This window comes from Pelodiscus sinensis, chromosome 2 (genome assembly GCF_049634645.1).
Source record: "Pelodiscus sinensis isolate JC-2024 chromosome 2, ASM4963464v1, whole genome shotgun sequence".
NCBI classification, from domain to species: Eukaryota; Metazoa; Chordata; order Testudines; family Trionychidae; genus Pelodiscus; species Pelodiscus sinensis.
In genome coordinates this window covers 247,340,495-247,359,925 of record NC_134712.1, presented here as the reverse complement: position 1 = coordinate 247,359,925, position 19,431 = coordinate 247,340,495, and the positions used below count along the sequence as shown (strand labels likewise).

The 19,431-nt window shown below is 46.8% G+C and overlaps 1 protein-coding gene across 1 annotated transcript; it reads left to right on the top strand.

Moving 5' to 3' along the window:
* Window positions 1–281: 281 nt before the first annotated feature.
* LOC102449191 (solute carrier family 22 member 13) lies at window positions 282–19,148 on the top strand. The gene is made up of 10 exons (XM_006120640.2): window positions 282–676; window positions 1,628–1,731; window positions 2,790–2,944; window positions 4,215–4,383; window positions 4,811–4,931; window positions 8,132–8,226; window positions 11,731–11,945; window positions 14,262–14,370; window positions 16,071–16,280; window positions 17,479–19,148. The coding sequence occupies exons 1-10, from the start codon at window positions 302–304 to the stop codon at window positions 17,573–17,575; spliced, it is 1,650 nt and encodes a 549-aa protein (XP_006120702.2). The 5' UTR covers window positions 282–301; the 3' UTR covers window positions 17,576–19,148.
* Window positions 19,149–19,431: the final 283 nt, after the last annotated feature.

The window sequence follows — 19,431 nt, the reverse complement described above, 5'->3', positions numbered from 1 at the left end:
GCCAAAAGAATCCAGGTTTCCTGAGACCAAATCCTCTGCTCTAATCACTAATCTACACTGCCTTTTGTCCTTCAGCATACAGAGAATGGTGCTTGCCTGTTTTGATAAGTGATTAATACATTACACAGTGCAGGTATGAAATATAAAATCTCATGCATTAAGTTTTATTCACGCGGATCCTGATGAAAAATTAGCTCCTGGCTTTAGCTGTGTACTTCTGTAGAGTTTATTTTCTGTTTAAACATTAATTCTAGCCCATATGAAAGAGTGACTCAGTACTGTCTTCCCACAGACAAAGCTCATGATGACTGATTTTGGAGAAATTCTCAAAATTGTGGGTGATTTTGGGCGTTTTCAAAAATGTTTGGTGCTGCAAATTTCTCTGGGAAGTTTTAGTATTGCGTTCCATATGTTTGGCCAACTGTTCATGGTTATGGATGTGCCTCATCATTGTGATACCAGCTGGATCCATGAAATTAGTCCAAACCTGAGCAAGGAACAGCAGCTAAACTTAACTATTCCTTGGAACACTCCTGGATCTTATGAAGAATGCCATATGTACACGCAAGTGGAGCGAGATATTGATTCCATTCTACAATATGGGCTTAACTCCACTGAGAAATGCCGGAACGGCTGGGTCTACCCTTCAGGGGAAGAGCAAACGCTGGTAACTCAGGTTTGTAATGTCACTTTGTTCCTGACTAATACAAATTGCTTTATTGCAGTTGTAGAATCATTCTACAGTGAAGACCCGGGGCTTCTGAAGATGTGAAGCTATGGATGGCTTGGCAGAATCTGATAGATTTATTTTTTATAATTTGGACAGATTAATTATTTTTAAGGATAAGACTGGCCATACTGGGTCAGACCAAAGGGCCATCTAGTCAAGTGTCCTAGAGCTAATTTTTCATCAGGATCCGCGTGAATAAAACTTAATGCTGCATGAGATTTTATATTTCATACCTGCACTGTGTAATGTATTAATCACTTATCAAAAAAGGGCCATCTAGCCAAGTGTCCTGTCTGCCGACAGTGGCCAAGGCTGAGAATGAACCAAATGCATTCCCGGCATCTGGCAAACAGAGACTAGGGACACCATTCCTGCCCATCCTCACTAATAGCCATTGACGGACCTACCTCTGTGAATGTCTTATTTTTTAACTCTGTTAATGTCTTGTCCTTCACAACAGCCCCTGCCAAAAAGTTCCACAGGTTAGGAGAAGAATACTTCTTCTGGTTTGTTTTAAGCCTGCTGCCTATTAATTTCATTTGACCCCTTATTCTTGTGTTACAAGAAGTAAATTACATTTCCTTATTTACTTTTGCCACGCCAGTCATGATTTTATAGACCTCCATCATATCCCCCCTTAATCATCTCTTTTATGTAAACTGAAAAATCCCAATCATATTTATCCTCCTATGGATGCTGCTTTATACCCCTAATAACTGCCATTGCTTTTTTCTGAACTGTTACCAATTCCAATATATCATTTTTTTGAGATGGGATACCCGCATCTATATGCAGTATTCAGTTTTCTCTGGGAATGTTTGTACTGCTTACACATCATGAATCTAGCATTTACAAAATCCCTTTTCAAATTAAACCTAGTTTGTGTCTTTCTTTCAGTTTGACCTGGTATGTGATCGAAAAGGACTACATGACATCTCCATGTCTATTTACACGGTTGGACTTCTCCTTGGAGCTCTGGTTTCTGGTTCATTAAGTGACAGGTAAGGAGAGAGAATGATCAACCTGTACAAAGTCAGCAGGCTAGCCGCATTTGAGGGCATATTGTATAGAGCAGTGTTTCTTAAACTGTGGCAGTTGGAGGTGTGCCACAGAGAACAACAAAATTCAAAATGGCCACCCTTTCCCCCGCCCCTTTTCCCCCCGACCTTTTTTTTTTTCTCAACAAAAAATCCTTGGTGTTCCTCATTTTTAAAAAAAAAAAGATTTGGTGTTTCTAGGTCTTAAAAAGTTTAAGAAACACTCGTATAGAGCCTTGTAGCCCCAAGGCTGGTGTGGTTAGAAAATTGGAGTCTGGGCCCTGACTCCGATGTGCCCTGTGGGCTAGGGCAAATTACTCAGTCATTTTTATGACTGCTTATTATTAAAGCTGGTTGAAAATGGGGGAGGAGGGGATTCTATGGACAAGTCTGAGGAAAATGGTCAATATAATTTTGATCTCCATTTTCCACATACAAGTTGGAGATGGTTTGGGGAAAATTTAAATACCCAGAAACTTTTCAGGTGAAAACAGGGAAAAAATGGGTTGGGAATTCTGTCACTGTGTCTCTTGGGAGTTGTAGTTTGGGTGTCTCAGGTACCTTTTTCCCCCAGTGCGGTATCATGGGCTTGGTCTCCCATACCAGTCAGTTGGGTCAACGGGGCCCTTTACTCACCCAGTGTCCAGTACATGATGCTTGGGTGGTTGGCAGCATGGAGCCGGGTGAGTTCCATGAGTTTTTCATAAAGTGCTTAGCCACCCACATCACCCGGATCCCTGTCTGGACATACCTTAACCCGTTGTCATGTCTGACAGTCATGGCCAGAACTTTGATTTTGTAGCAATACCACTTACCACAATCAGGCTCTTACATTCATTCAGGCTTTTGCCCCGCCCCTTCTGCGAGAGGCCCTGCCCCTTCTGGGAGCAGGGAGCCAGGGCCCCCCACCTTGCCCAGGGGTCCGGCATGGCTGCCAGTTCCTTTGCTTTGCCCTTAATATTTTCCTAGGCATGAAACCTGACCGTAGCCTCAGAGATTGACAAATAGATTTCTTCCCACAGAATAGGTCGGCGTCCTGTTACCTTGTTTTCCATGCTTCTGATGGGGGCATTTGGTGTTGGAGCAGCCTTTGCACCAGATTTCTATGTCTACATGGCTTTGAGATGCCTGGTGGGTGTTGCTGTGTCGGGTTTCACTATAAGCACAGTGACGTTAGGTAAGATTTCCACACTACTACAGGTTGGACCTCCCTTGTCCAGCACCCCTGGGACCTAACCAGTCCTGAATGAGGGGATTTTCCAGACCAGGGGAGGTCCCTCTCTTCATGGCCCATGCTGCCCTGCCACAATCAGCCTAGGGCAGCCTGGTCCCGCTTCACAACTCCTGCAGGGTTTGGGACCAGAGCTCCATGGCTGTAGTCAGAGCTCCCTGCCCACTGGAGCTAGAAGTCCCCACCATGCCATGCTCCCAAAAGCCAATGAAAAAGGCTTCTGGATAAAAGAGCTGTACAGTTTTTAGAAATATGCTTCCCTGTGAATGACATACTGAGTGACTTATCTTCCTCTCACGCTGGTGTAAATCCGGAGTAATCGCATTGAAGTCAGAGGAGTGACACTAGTCAAGGGAAGAGGAAAATCTGGCCCATTATTTATGTATGTGGTGGGAGGGGTGCAGAAAACATAGGTGCAAGCTCAGTTAGTTGGAGGATGCAAAATGTGAGCTTGTTTGTGCTCGGTTTGTCATTAATATTTCCTATGAGTGGTGATGGGCTATTGTGTCTCCGACAACTCTGGCTACACACAGAGAGGAAAGCCCCTCTTATAACACAATTCACACTTTTTCCTAGAGATTCACAAAGGTTAATGAAGCAAAGTAGGGATGTAATAGTGTACTCAATTAACCGATAAGCAAAAGCATATAGGTCAATGCTATAGACTACACGCATTTCCCCCGCACCTCCTCCTCCCCCCCCCTCCCCCGACCACCAGTAAATTGTTTAGCAGGCTGGCCAGCGGCCTGGCTCAGTCCTGGCTCGCACTGGGTCTGGGACCTACCCAAACTGCAGTTCTGCATTTAAAGTGTATTGGGATCCATGCGAACAGCCTTGCTCAGTTTTGGCTTGCACCAGGTCTGCAGCTCAGCCCTCTCTCCACTCTGGACAAGGGCTGCTGTGACCCTGCACTGCTGCCTCTGTATCAGAGGCAGCAGCATGGAGTGGCAGAAGGCTCTCCGGGAGTGAGGCTGGAGGACACCGGTGTCGGCCCCACCCCCTGGGACTATAGAATAGTCAATTAACCAATAAGAATTCATGAGGTTAATCGACTATTCAATTAACTGATATTTAACATCTCTAAAGCAAACCCCTGAGTGGTACTGAGAGATTGGGAATTCTAGAGATACTGATTTGAAATAGGAAAAAAAAACTCCTTTCAATGGCACTGAATCATTGAGATTTTTAGCAGTTCAATCTGTGTTAATGTTTGTAGGTGCTGAATGGGCTGGAGTCTCCTACCGGACACATACAGTGGTGATCTCTCATTGCAGCTTTTCCATTGGACAGATGACTTTGGCTGGCTTAGCCTATGGGGTTCGCAACTGGAAGCTGTTGCAGATTGCTGGATCTGTCCCTGTGCTGTGTCTTTTCTTTTACATATGGTAAGTGTGCTGTCACTAGAGAGCTCTTCCCACACACTGCAGCGGTCTTTCTGTGAAACTGGGGAGGCAGGAGCTAGAACACAGTGGACACATCTATTCATTGAAGGGGTGACTGCTTTCCATTATAGGCCATACAAAGCTGATACAAAGCTAATAGGAGCTGCTGGGAACTCAGTGCATTTGGCTATCAAGCCACTTTTATTGAGGTGCCTAAATATGGATTTAGGAGCTTAATCTTAGGCCCCTCAATAACATTATTTCTATTGAAACAAAACAGCCCCCAAATACAAGCTGTTTGGAAGCGCCTCAGAAGATCGGCACGCTTCCTGAAGGAAATGCACACAATCCCGTCACTTGTAAGAGCACTCCAGGCACATCAGGCCGACACGGTCAAGTGAGTAACTGCAGTTTTTCAACCACTTTGTAGGGTCCTTCCAGAATCTGCTCGGTGGCTTATGACAAAAGGGAAGATAGAGGAAGCCAAAAAACTGCTTCGAAAGGCTGCCTTTGTCAATAACCAAAGCATCCCCCCAGAACTGTTTGAACAGGTAATGGTGAGATGGCAGCGGGTCACTCTCTTAAAAGGTTTGGAGTCAGGTGATATGTTTGGAAAATGGGCTAGATATGGGAAGTCAGAAAGCTCTCTGGGGGGGAGTTACGGGAAAAGCCAGAGGATAAATAGTTATATAAATGGATAAAAAGCTTGAAAAGTATTTTAATGGCTCTGTGCTATCTATGAGCAAAGTATTATGTTCACAACATGCATATAGAGAAGTCAGATAAAAACAAAAGTAGCTTTGTTGGAAGGTTACAGTGTAAGACTTTTATCTCTTGGAATTCTGAAGGATAATACACAAGTAGTGTGACCCGGTCGACTACTCTCTAAAATACAGATACGTAACTCACCCCATCTGCCTGTTGCTAGGCCCAACTGGAATCCTTCCCTCCAGCAACCCCATTGCCCGCTGTCAGAGTGGGGGGGGGAGTCACTGGGCCCTACACCACCCCCCTCTGCAGCCAGATGTGACTCTCAGCCAGTCTGTAGAACAGAAGGTTTATTTGTTGAGAGGGAAACAGCGTAGCACAAACTTCTTGTTAAGGAATCGGGAGCAGCCAGTACGCTCTGGGCCCCTGCCCCGGCCCCCAAGCCAGCTAGACTCCCCTCTCCCTCAGCCAGCTGAAAACTAACTCACACACCTAGCAACTGGTCACCTAGCCTCCAGGCTTCCCCGCCTACTCCTTTGTCCTGTTTCCTGGGCAAAGTGTCAGCTGACTGAATCCTCCACCTAGCTCAGGTGTCAGGAGGGCCTGGGCCATTCCCTACCCGCCTTCCCTCAGGAGTCCTCACCCAAAGATCCCTTCCCCTGCTGGGCACTACCCACACACATACAGTCGCTACAGAGCAGCACAGGACAGTAGCAATCACATACATCATAACAAAGCAACTAGGCTTTGTCTACACTGGTGGCTTCTTGCACAAGAACATCTTGCGCAAGGGTTCTCGTGCAAGAAGTCTTGCGCAAGAACATGTCCATGCTGCCATGTGCGAGCTGTGCTTTTGCACAGGAGTGCCCATGACAGTGTGGACGCTCTCTTGCGCAAGAAAGCTCCGATGGCCATTTTAGCCATAGGGCTTTCTTGAGCAAGAAATCCCTGCTGAGTCCACACTGCCCTCTTGTGCAAGAGCTCCTGCACAAGATGGCTTACACCTGTAAAAAAAAGAGCGTAGCTCTTGTGCAAGAAGCCCTCTCTTACCACACCGTACTGTAAATTTCCTTGAGCAAGAGCAGGCAGGCAGTGTGGACGCTCTGTGGATTCAGCAGCCTTTAACACGAGCCACTCTGCTACACTCCTCCAGCCATCCCGCAAACTGCCCTGCTCCGCCAGCCATCTTGTTCCACTCTACCGGCCACCCGCCAGTCATTCCTGCCAGCCACTCCACTGGCCGGCTGCCGGTCGTTCCTGTGAACCGCTTTGCCAGCAGCTCAGCAATATAGCTTCAAGCTCCCCTGCGGCACTCAGTGATTTCAGCTCATAGTAGGGGAGCCTCAGTGCTGGTGCATTGGCCCAAAGTGAATTCAGCTCAGCAGTCTGTAACTAGACTCCTATGCCACAGTGGAGAGAGGAGGGGGTGCAGTTGGTATGTCAGGCCCTCAGACAGGGGCCCCACTACCAGGTACAAATACCTGTCCCCAGCCTTTTTAACTTCATTGGGTTTGGAACCTATGTCCCTTGTCTAATGAGTGCTACTTAGTTGATGGTGAATCCCTCTGTCATAAAACAGTTCCACTGTCCTTGATTCACATAATCAGGGTAACAACACTTTATTCTCCCTGCCTAAATAACAGAGAAACTGGGGATCCCACTGCAGCCAAAGTGGCCATTTGGGCTGCTGAGGGCTCATACTAGGCGGGGTGGGTGTGCCTATGCAAACAAGATCAGCCCCTGAAGTCTTTTTGCACAACTTGCCACAATTCACCACCAGATGTCAGGGTAGAGCTTATCCTGAATCTGCTTACATATGAACGATTAAAAAGGCTTCTGTTTGTTGTAATGAGGAACAGGACATTTTCTGAAATCTCAACGATTCTCAAGGGATGGGAAAACCTTTTCCACCCTGTTATTCTTCTACTGAAACAGCAGAGTGGACCATTCAGTGAAATTTCAATAGCTGGATGTCATTTCACTAGAGGTAGAACTGTGTCTCTTCTTCTTCCTTTATTTCTTAATCTTGTCTCCTGGAGAATTTAATTTCTTTCATGTTACCCAGAGGCTGCAGTTAGGATCAGGCCCCAGGGTGTTGAGCACTGTCTGCATACATGGTCCCTGCCACAAAGAGCATACAAATCTGATAAAACAAATTGTATGCAAAGTGTACTGGAACAGAGATACAAACACTACTAGTTTTATATTGTATATTACTGTTCAGCATGTGTTACATGGCCACATCTTAGGCTTGGTCCTAAAAGAATATAAGCCTATGATATCACTGAGAAAACAGCCAGCTGCTTTTAGCTCTGAAGGTCCTAGGTCTTTCAGGATCCCAAGTTCGAGGCAGAACATGAGGTGAATGCAAGAAATTTTGGGGCTTTTGGGCTCAGAGAACATGAGAAACATTTTGAAAAGGTCAAAACAAAATGTCACTTCAGCTTTTTTAAATGAAATTTTGGGAATTCCCAATTCATGGAAAATTCCCAAATGTTGGGGTTTTGTTCCTTACAAAGTGTCGACACTAGCATGAAAGAATTCCAATTTCTTGCTAGCACTACTTTATATTGAAGGCTGAATATAGTAGATAGTGGATCAAAGAAAAGGACAAAGTTGCTCTGTAACTTTCATCTAACATATCTGTGGGGTACAATCACTTTATAGAAATGGTCTTAAATCATCCTCTGGCTTTTTTACAGACCAGTTTGCTCAAGTACCATGGAGTTTCCTAGATTTTTGTTCTTAATCCTATCAAATAATAATAATGTCTGCTATATTTTCCTGAAGCCTCTTGTCAGGAATATTTATCCCAAGAAAACTTTTAGTGACCAAAATGGGGGCATTTAGAAAAATAGGCTTTGATCCTCTGAATCTAGCATGCTGTACGGCAGTGCTCTATTGCTCATCAGTGGAACCTTATTGGTACCAATCTCCTTTCCCAGGTGTGGCAAATCTTTCCACTGGCTTTTGTAGGAGTTGGATCAGCCTATTGGTTTCTCTTTTGTATTTTGACCCTTTTTTTGCTTGTGTATTTAAAAAGCTGACACCTGTAGAAAAGGATACATTTGGAACTATTCTGGATCTCTTCAGGAAGCAGCACCTGAGGAATGTGACTTTAGTGATGTTATATACCTGGTAAGTCGTCCAAATATATCTCAGTGTTATAACTTTAAAAAAAAAAGACATGCACATCTGCTGTACTGAAATTTTGTAAAGCCACCTAATGTGCCTTCAGTTTCCTATTAATACATGTCCTTTTCATACTATAAGCCATCAATCCGCAAATGTTCTGTTTTGTGAAACAAAAGCACGTGTTTTTTTCATGAGTAATAAAGAGGAAAGATGGCCTTGTGATTACAATGCCGAATTGGGATTAAAAAGATTGATTCAATTCCCAGCTGTGCTCCCCACAACTAGCCCAGCCCGAGCTCTCTGACCCAGCACTATCCGAACCAGAGAGTCCTGGATTTTAAAGGTTCAAGCTGTAGTGCTTTTCATCAATAAAACTTTTCAGTTGGTTTTTTTTCACATTCCTGTCTGACAATATTCTTACAGACTAAAGTGCAGTGTAGGCATAGTCTTAGTCTGTGCTTAATAAAGGGCTTATCTATGGACAGAAATAAGATAACACAATTTCCTACAGTTCTTTAGCAGTAGCCCCTGATTTTGTCCTGTCTGGTGCTCCCTTGTTGTTTCTCTTTCCCAGCATACAAAGTCTCACAGGAAAACCAATGAGCAGACCTGCGGCATCTTAGAGACTAACAAATATCTAGATATAGTATCATGAGTTTTCCTGGGCAAAACCCACTTCCTCGGATGTGCTTGAGTAGAGACAAAAGGGGGACACTTAGAATTACAACAGAAAAAGAAGGGAGAGGAAAAGCATATACTTGTCCATTGCCATGCTGGTGCTAATGAGGCTAGTTGAGTGGGCTGGAAGTGTTCCATACTTAGCTTTTGATGGCAATAAGTTGTTCAGTGTAAGGAAGGCTGGTTTTAAAATGTGACTTCCAGTTCATGTCTTTAAGCCCAAGGGAAACACTGTCAGATTTGCATATGAAGGCCAATTCCACTCTCTCTGTAGCGGGCTTGTGAAATTGCTTTGTAGAAGAATGGCTATTTTTAAATCCATCGAGTGCCCAGGCAGGTTAAAATGTTCCCCTACAGGTTTGTATGTGTTGCCATTTCTGATGTCTGACTTGTGTTCCTTTGTTGTAGAAACTGTCCAGTTTGGCCAATATTCATGGCAGAGGGGCATTGCTTGCACTTGGTGGCATATCTCACATTAGAGGATGTGCAATTGTATGAGCCCCTGACGTTGTGGCTTATGTGGTTAGGTCCTGCGATGGTGTCACTTGTATAGGTGTGTGGACAGAGTTGGCAATGGGGTTTGTTGCAGGGGTAGGTTACTGAGTAAGTGTGTCTGAGGTGTGATGTGTCACTGCTGGAAAGAATTTGCTTTGGGTTAGGGAGTTGTCCACAGGTGTAGATTGCTCTGTCTCCAAAAGTCTGAGAGGGTATGTCTACACTACAACGTTAATTCGAACTAAGCTAATTCGAACTAACGGATCCAGACTAAAAAACTAGTTGGAATTAGCGTTTTGCTAATTCGAACTAGCATGTCCACATTAAGTGGACCCTGAACCGGGCTTAAGGATGGCCGGAAGCAGTGCCGGCAGGGCATCAGAGGAGGACTTAGAGCGTGGAGCTGCTGTCTCAGGCTAGCCGAGGGCTGTGCTTAAAGGGACCCGACCCCCACCCCAGACAGACAGTTCTCAGGGGTGTCCCGCTTGCAAAGCAGTCCTGGCTTGGATTGCCCGGAGTGCCCACACTGGGCACATCACAGCACTCGGCCATTAGCCCGGCTGCACTTGCCGCAGGCTGCCATCTGGGGAGAGAGGGCAATTGGGGGGCTGCAGGAGAGCTTCCACCCCCAGAAGCCCGCAGAGCCAGCCCAGTCCTCCCCATCGGGGGTGCGTACCCCATTCCTCCCTCACCTCCTTCCACTTACCCTTCCCTAGCCCCCCTTCTTGATGTACAAAATAAAGGACAATTGTGTTCAAAAATGGAATCTGTCTTTATTGAACAAAACTGGGGGAGACTGGGAAAAGGAGGTGGGAGAGGGGAAGAGAGAGGGTGGGAGAGGGGAGGGCAACTAAAATGATCAGGGGTTGGGAACAGGTCCCATATGAAGAGAGGCTAAAGAGACTGGGACTTTTCAGATTAGAAAAGAGGAGACGGAGGGGGGACAGGATAGAGGTCTCTAAAAGCAGGAGTTGGGTGGAGAGGGTGCATACAGAAAAGTTCTTCATTAGTTCCCATAAAGAAGGACTAGAGGACACCAAAGGAAAGGAATGGATAGCAGGCTTCAAAGTAGTAACAGAAAGTTGTTCTTCACAAAGCAAAGAGTCAACCTGTGGAACTCCTTGCTGCAGGAGGCTGTGAAGGCTAGAACTAGAACAGAGTTTAAAGGGAAGTGAGATCAAGTCATGGAGGTTGGGTCCATGGAGTGCTATTAGCCAGGGGGTAGGAGTGGTGTCCCTGCTCAAGGTTTGTGGAAGGCTGGAGAGGGATGGCACGAGACAAATGGCTTGGTCACTGTCTTTGGTCCATCCCCTCCAGGGTCCCTAGGGTTGGCCGCTGTCGGCAGACAGGCTACTGGGCTAGATGGACCTTTGGTCTGACCCAGTATGGCCATTGTAAGCTCAGGGCTCAGGGTCGGGGGTCTCAGTGGACCACCTTGATTTTCATGCACACCTGCTCCTGGGTGGCCAGGCTGGCAGCTCTCCTGCCCTAGCCAGCCACTTTCCTGTGCCTAGTGCGGAGGTCATGGATGAGGTCCACGATGTCCACACTAGCCCAGGCGGGTGCCCGCCTCTTGCGGTCCCGGGCAAGCTCCCGGGAGCCGCCAGCCTGGTCCCGGGAAGAGGGGGAGGGCTGGGGGCATTGGGTGGGTGGCTCGATCCGTGCCAGGTGCAGGGTCTGCTGGCTGGGTGCTGGCAGGCTTGCACCTGGCACGGGCACCGTAGCCAGCCCGTGCCCCTTTAAGGGGTCCGGGGCCGGGAGGGGGGCAGACGAGTTTCCCTGGTGTTGGCCAGAGTGGCCACAAGGGAAACTTGGGGAGGGCTAGCCTCCCACTAGTTCGAATTAAGGGGCTACACAGCCCTTAATTCGAACTAGTAAGTTCGAACTAGGCTTAATCCTCGTGGAATGAGGATTACCTAGTTCGAACTAAGCGCTCCGTTAGTTCGAATTAAATTCCAACTAACGGAGCGCTAGTGTAGCGCCTATGAAAGTTAGTTCTAACTAACGTCCGTTAGTTCGAACTAACTTTGTAGTGTAGACATACCCAGAGAGAGCCAAACGGAAAACCAAACGATTGCATAAAGAAGTGTGGAATCGCTACATGTGGCGTAGAGCACACCTTTCCTTTGCTTTTTATTTCTCTTACCCAGCATATAACACTTCACAGGAATACCAAACAGCTGCCCAAAGAGCGTACAAGAAATGTGGCATCCTCTACACTGGAGGATTTACTTTAGCACAAGTAGTGACTGTTTCTTGTCTCCATGGAAACAGGGAACATCTGAAGCTAACTACACTCATGGAGAGAGACATTCTGCTCTGCTCTGCTTTCAGGTTTGTGAACAGCCTGGTGTACTACGGCATGAGCCTCAATGTGGGGAATTTCGGCTTGGACATTTACTGGATGCAGTTTGTGTTTGGAGCTGTTGGGATACTTTCTTGCTTGTGCTGCTCCTTCCTGCTACAGTGGTTTGGGAGGAAGAAATGCCAGTGCAGCTTTCTGCTCCTAGGTGGAGTCATGATGCTCCTCATCACCAGCATCCCACAAGGTACACAGCAAGTCCTCTGCACGCAGGCCAACCTCCCTGGTGCATGAGGCAGCCACGTCCCCAACGCATTCCTTTGTACTCCATTTTTCTTTCCTTCTATCTCAGCTGACTGGGGTGCTCCCTATTGGCTCTGAACACTGGATTTCAATGCCCAAGCCACCTTTTTTCCAGAGGTGGCACCCCCAGGGCTCCATTCCAGACAAATTTCTGGATTTTCTTAGTGTTACTTTCTTTTCTCTTCACGTTCCTGGCGCTTTAACATTCCCCCAGCCTTGCAGGCAAGTTCCATTGAACAACATGGTGTGGCCTTCAAGGAGATGCTCTCCTCTTGTAGGCCGAGGAGGAGTTTTAAAGGGTTTTCCTCTTCTTTTCTCTCCTTTTGCCCATGTTCTCATTGCCTTCCCCTGCTGTTGTTTTGGAGGTGCCAGCAGTGTACTTAGCACTATACAAGATGCAAAGAAACACACGAACAAAATTTCTTAGAAATGCCATCTTTCTCCTCTAGTGCTTTTTGAAAGGACTGAAACAGGCTGGTGTGATTCATCCTTGCTCCACCCTTTGCCAAAGCTTGGGGCTTGTTGCAGAGCCGGAGACTTGAGTAGTGACAGTAGGCTGCTGGCATCTGGATAGATAGATTAAAAATACAAGTGCCTCATGCTACTTCCTCACAGTCTCCTCTCCTCACCTGTACTCCACATCTGCCCTTGTTTGCCAGAAGCTGGGAGTGGACAATAGGATGAATCACTCAATCGCCTGTTTTGTTCACTGCCTCTGGAGCACCTGTCATTGGCCACTGTTGGAAGAAGGATACTGGGCTAGATGGACCATTGGTTTGACCCAATATGGCCGTTCTTATGGGTGTAAGCCTCTCCACCCCTGCACTTCCCCATTTCCTCTTCCATTCCCTTTAATTTTCATGTAGCTGATCCCCCTCCTGAGCAACCCTCCCCCACTCACATTGTGCTACTAATGTGTCTTTTGCCATTGTCGCTTTGATCACTCTGGTTGTACATTCTGTTTACATAATATTGTCTCATTCTTTCCTTGTGTTCCACTGATTGTTTTCTCTTGTCCCATATTTAAATGGTATGCTCTGTGGGGCAGTGGTGTCGCTTTGTTTTGTGTTTTGGACAGCACTTAGCACAGTGGGGTCCTGGTCCATAATTAGGTTTCCTAGGGGCTACTATAATACAAACAATAAATGATCATACAATAATAAAGAAGAACACAATAGGAACAATTTTTCAAAGGTACAATGGGTAGGTCTGCACCCAGCTCCCACTGAAAGTTGATTGCAATTGAGGGCATAATACTTATTTGTACCTTTTGCAAATTTCTCTCTGAAGCATCGTGAGCAAAATTCAGTGCTGGTGTAAATCCAGATAAGTCAGTGGCTGGTAGAACTCTAGTGACTTCTCCTGGATGATTCACTGCACCTCTGCATCTGGCTCCTAGGGTATAACAGTGCAATGTATCTCACACTATCATCCAAGGGAGGGGCTGCTACTGATCACTTAAGAAAGGTTGGTCTTTACTTGGAAGTTGGCTGAAGTTGCACTGGAAACCTTGAGAGTTCTGTAAAATGTGGTACAAGTGACAGAGTACAACTGATGCCTTCTTACCCCATGGGTTGACTCCCTGTGTGTGTCAACTTGTATCTGTTGACTTCAGTGCCAAAAATGACTTGTTACTTCTGGTAACACTGCAGATCCAGGGCAGCTATGGGAGCTGGATTCTAATTGGGCGAATAAATCATTCACACATTTGCAAAAGTTCTAATTGCTGGGTCAAGGTACAGTCTGAAGTCAATGGGGGTGTGCAGGACTGAGGAAGCACGTGAAGATGGCATGGGTTACACAAGAGTAAATAAGAACATGACCTGAAGGTAAGGGGCTGGAAGATATAACCCAGGGCATCATCTGATATGTGGAATCTCTGGTTGATGGGTATAGTGATAAAGAGGGGAAAACCCCGCAGTTGTCTGTTGAGAATTCAGGGTGAACTTGTAGGGCAGGCTATTAGGGGAAAGATCTTGGCACTTGCCATGCTGAATGCATTCAATCTAGAAAATGGGGTGTGTGATAAATGCAAAATCCTGAGACGCCATCTCTGCAGTCACTTCCCAGAGCAGAACCATCCTTTGAACCTGGTTTTGGTGAACCCAGCTGGAGAGAGGGAGGGTCCTTAGTGCAGGTCGCACTATACACGGTCCATGTAGGAAAGGTTTGCCTCCTTTATGGGTCAGCCCTAACTATGCTCACCCTGCCCCCACACCATGTATAAGATTTGTGTAACCGCATTACCTTTTGCCACCAGATTTGCCAGTGGTGGTCACGACGCTGGCTGTGGTAGGGAGGTTTGCCATCTCAGCCTCATTTTCTACTTCCTATGTGTATTGTGCAGAGCTGTTCCCCACTGTTCTGAGGTGAGATCACCTTTCTCTCTCCTTTTCCCTCCTTTCTCTTTTTTACTCTTTTTTAACTTTTTAAACTCTCTTTTTTAACTTTTTTTTTCCTTTTCTTTCAATGATGGGTTTACTCCAAGAAGCACATAGCCTACGGATTTCAACCACTAGTTTCACTGGTAATGGAGGCTGTTAGGAAATAAAGAGTTGCTAAAGAGTTCCAAGGAGTTCCATCTGATCTGGTTCTAGATGCTCTAGATCAGTGTTTCTCAACTTTTTTTTAATAAAGTACCCCTTTTAAAAAAAAATGTATAAGTACCCCCAGTACCTACAGTTTTCAGACACACACAATTTTTTTCTACTGTTGCAATATATTTGTTTAAACAACTTAATCATAACCGGGCGGAGGATGAAATTTTTGGGTGTAAAAAGTACAAAAATAATAAAACACTGTAAAACTTAAGACAAAAATTCAGTTCTCCAAATTTCAGTTGTGCTCACGTACCTCTCAGACTTCTCTTGAGTACCCCTAAGGGTACTCGTACCACTGGTTGAGAAACACTGTACTAGATCAGTCCCTGATGAAACAATAACCCTTCATCCTACAGATGACTCTAATCTCTTAGCATCCCCAATCTTATCCCCCTTCTAGCCTGGAACAGGCAGCAGTCAATCTCTGGTTTTGATCTAGAAATCAAGGGGATTAATTTGAATCCAAGATACCATGGTGATGGGGGTCACCAGTGCCGGAAGAGGGAAATGGGATCCTTGTTATGCTCTGTATGAATGGCTTTGAGTGCATCAGATACTAGACTGCATGACCACCCACATCCCTTACTCCCGGAGAGGCAGCATGGTGACTGGGCTGGGTATTTTAGTCAAAAACAAATCCACTCATTGCTTTTCCTGCCTTGCCACTCACTGATGGATTGTGGTTCACGTTAACTTTTTTGGAAAAACACCTTCCTTTGGCCACTGTTTTTCAGCTGAAAGGTCAATGATCAATTATAGTTAGCAATCAAGAGCCCATTGAATCGAGCCCTGTGGCTATTGTATGTCGCTTTCTCCAAACATTGGAGCCTCACCTACAATACTGCCCCTGCTGTGGGTAGTGCAAAGATGGGCGATTTTTTCCACACATGTTGAAAGACAAAAGGCTGTGGATTGACCTCCAGCACCATTTAACATCCTGGGAATCGGGGCACCAGTAAGGCCTTGATCTGGGATTCCCCCATGCTGCAGAACAGAGCAAGGGTCTAGACCAGTGGTGGGCAACCCTGTGGCCCAAGGTCGTGTGTGAGAGATCTGTAAGATATTTTGTTTATTGTTGCCCACGTGCAGGGTTGCCAGAGCCTGCTGGTTTCAATCAGCATAGTTTTTTCCCTACTGGTATTACTGTAGTGACATGCAAGCATGTGAAGTAAGGTGTGTTCGGACTGTACGTAACATTGTGCTCTTGCCATGGCACCCCATCACAACACTGCTATAGTTCAATCCGCACAGCCCACAAACTCTAGGTACACAAGTACAGTTAGCAAAGCTACCCTATCCCGGGAGACCATCTTGGCTACCACAATCTTGCAACCCACTGAGATGGAGGAGGGCCACTCACTAACCTAGGTTGCCCATCACTGATCTAGACCCCTGAGGACAACCCCATTAGCAAAGATTTTCTTTAATGGCATCCTGTTCACATCTTCCATGCTTTCCTCCCTTGCTAGGCAGACCAGTTTGGGTTTATGTTCAATGTCAGCCAGAGTGGGTAGCATCATCTCCCCTCTGATTGGTCTCTTGGACAAGTATCATCCTTCTATCTCCAAGGCGATATTTGGAAGCACTCCAGTGATTGGAGGAATTCTTTGCTTCCTGCTCCCAGAGACACATGGCAAAGAGCTTCAGGATTACATGGAGGAAGGTGTGGATGGCCAGCGGTAAGTCCTCAAAATGTATTTGCAGAGTTGCCCCTCCGCCCTCGCCTTCTCATGAGTTGCTATTCAGGCAACTGAGCTGCCAGCTCTTTCAGACCCACCCACGAATGAAACGCACAACTTACCCATCCCTTGCCTGCACTGTTAATACATGTTACCAATGCTTGGGCACGTCTAGACTGCCCTGCGGTTTTTGAAAGAAGATATGCAAATTTGGCGTGAATTTGCATATCTGCTTCTGATCTCATTTTTGGAAAAGTCCCCCCCTCCCCAAAAAAAGCAGTGTAGATGTGGTTCTTTCAGGGGGAAAAAAACCCTTTTTTGAAAGAACCCTTCTTCCTTAAAAAAAAAAAAAAAAAAAAAAGGTGTACAGGGTTCTTTTGAAAAAGGGTTTTTTTTCTTAAAGAAACGCGTCTAGATGGCTTTTTTTTTTTCAAAAAAACTATTCCGAAAATGGGATCGGAAGATTTGCAAATTTGGCATGAATTTGCATATCTTCTTTCAAAAGCCACGGGCAGTCTAGATGTTCCTCTAGTGAGGGGCTTGACAGGGCCTGGGGGTGAGGATGAGAGTCAGTTATATGGAAAATAGGGGTGGGACCTCTAGAGAAAAGCAGTCCTTAGGCACTCTCATCCAGGCACTAACTTCTAAGGATTTGAGGAAACTCAGGTGGTTCCCCATCCCGTCGCAGACCTGATTGATGCTCTTGCTCAGAGTGATTTCCCCATCTGGAATTCACTCCCGATCCTTCCCCAACGCTGCCATCAGACTGAGAGCTGGGGGAGGCAATGTGCAAAAGCAGCAATTGCCATGGAGACCAGAGTATCTGCATGGGGGGCCGGGGCATAGGGGCAGCAGGATGGTCCGTATACTGTGAGGATGAGGCTTGCTGAGGCGAGCACCATCTTCTGGTGGTGACAGGTGGGGTCCGGAAGGTTGAAGGGGGCAGTAACTTTGTTCAGGGAATGAAGAAGGGATGAAATGGAGGTTCTTCTGTGGGTTTGGAAGGTGCAGCTGGGAGCAGCAGGAGGACCAAGGAAAAGTACATATGCTCTCGTGGCTCTGGGGAGGTGTGTTAACGGTAAGTGGAACATGAGCTAGGCTACATGAGAAATGACCATGATTGTATGGCAAGCCAGGGCCGGCTGTGGCTTTCAAAAAGTGTCCTTCTCTTGTACCTAACCATATTCCCTTTCTTTAGGTCCTGTGAAAAGGTCAATGGTAGCTATGAAATTGGATACTTGACAGTGAAAGAAGATGGCCAAAGCACAGGACACACAAGGGTCACACGCCTCTAGTGAAGATGTCCGTAAGATGCTGAGGAACAAGGATTGCAGGCCATCCGTGGGTTCAGCTTGGTCCCTCATTTACACTAACTCCCCATGTAGACCTGCCCCCTCTTTTTTTCCTTTATCTTATTTGCCTTCTTTAAGTCTCCTTTGAATGGTTGCCAGTAAGTACCACAGTTCATCACTCCTGCTCTGCTCACTGACTGTGTGATAGAACGTTGTGGCTGGGACAAAACTGGAGCAATGAACTGTAGTTAAAACTCCAAAACTTAGGACAGAATAAAAGTCTTTTTGCTCCTCACCTCCTGCCATGTGCACCATATATGGAACCTTCCCCCAGTGTGAGTTGTATTAGACTGGTGTGCCGGGAGGCAGTTGGAGGTGTGCTGCAGAGAACAACAGCATTAAAAAAAATGGCTGCCCTTAAAGGGGCAGGCAACCCTTTTTTCCCCCCAATAACTTTCCCCGACCCTTTTTTTCCCCCCTTAGTGTTCCTCATAAAAAAAATTGTTTGGTGTTCCTCTGTATTAAAAAGCTTAAGAACCACTGTATTAAAGGGTATGTCTACACTACAAAGTTAATTTGAAATAACAGCAGTGTCTACATAGGCCACATAGTGTCTACATAGGCAAACCGCTATTTCGAAATAAATTTGAAATAGTGGAGCCCTTATTTTGAATTTTGGTAAACCTCATTCTACAAGGAGTAACACCAAATTTGAAATAGCTATTTAGAATTAAGTGCTGCGTAGACACTTAATTTGAAATAGGGGGCCTCCAGCCCTTCCCAGGGAGCCCTGGTGGCCACTCCAGGCACAACCAGGAACACTTACTCTCCTCTGCCCCAGCCCCGGAGACATTAAAGACATAGGCCCTGGCCACAGTGCCTGTGCCAGCTCCAAGCCTGCCAGCCTAGAGCCAGCAGTGGCCACCAGGGCCCCTGACCTAATGGCCCCAAAACATGAGCCAGCAAGCCACTGGCAGCCAGCCCTCCGCCCCTCCCCAGGAGCAGTCTGCCAGCTCCCAGGAGCCTGACGGGGGCTGAAGAAGGAAGGTGCCTTCCTCGTCCAGGGTGGAGATCATGGACCTTATTCAGGTTTGGGGGGGGGGGGATGCCCCCAACATCTATGATCTCCATACTAGACAGAGGAATGTGGCCTGGCCACCAAAGGCCACGTGCAAAAGGTTTGCTTGAAAGTCAGGTTGGTCTGGTGAGACCCCCAATCCTGAGCTTCCCCTCCCCCTTCTTCCCCTTGCTTCCCCCTTCCAGTTCCCTCCTCCCAGGTTTCCCCCTCCCCTCTTCCACCCTCTTTCTTCCCCTCTCTCACCTCCTTTTCCCAGTCTCCACTGAGGTTCATCCCCCCCCCCCCAGTTTTGTTCAATAAACCCAGTTTCTATTTTTGAACATACGTGTCTTTTATTTGACATCAGGAAGGGGGGCTAGAGAGGGGTAAGTGGAAGGATGTGAGGGAGGAATGGGGCACGAACCCCCAGTGGGGAGGATGGGGGAGGTTCTAAGGGCTTATTGGGATGGACGCTGTCCCTCAGGGCCTCCTGGATCCTGACAGCCCCCACAATGGACAACCCCCCGGATGGCAGCTTGCAGCAAATGCAGCTGGGCTGATGGCAACGACCCCACGAGATGCACCGGTGCGCCCAGGGACAGCTCTGGCTCCATGTGGCTGAGTGCTGTGGTGTCCCGAGTGCAGGTACTCAGGGCACTCCAAGACAGGACTGCTTTGCTGTCCCTCATTGAGGTAGATAAACAAGCGGGGAACCTTGAGAACTGTCTGTCCAGGGTGGGAGTAGGGTCTCTTTAAGCACAGAGCTCAGTTAGCCTCAGGCAGCAGCACCACACATTAAGTC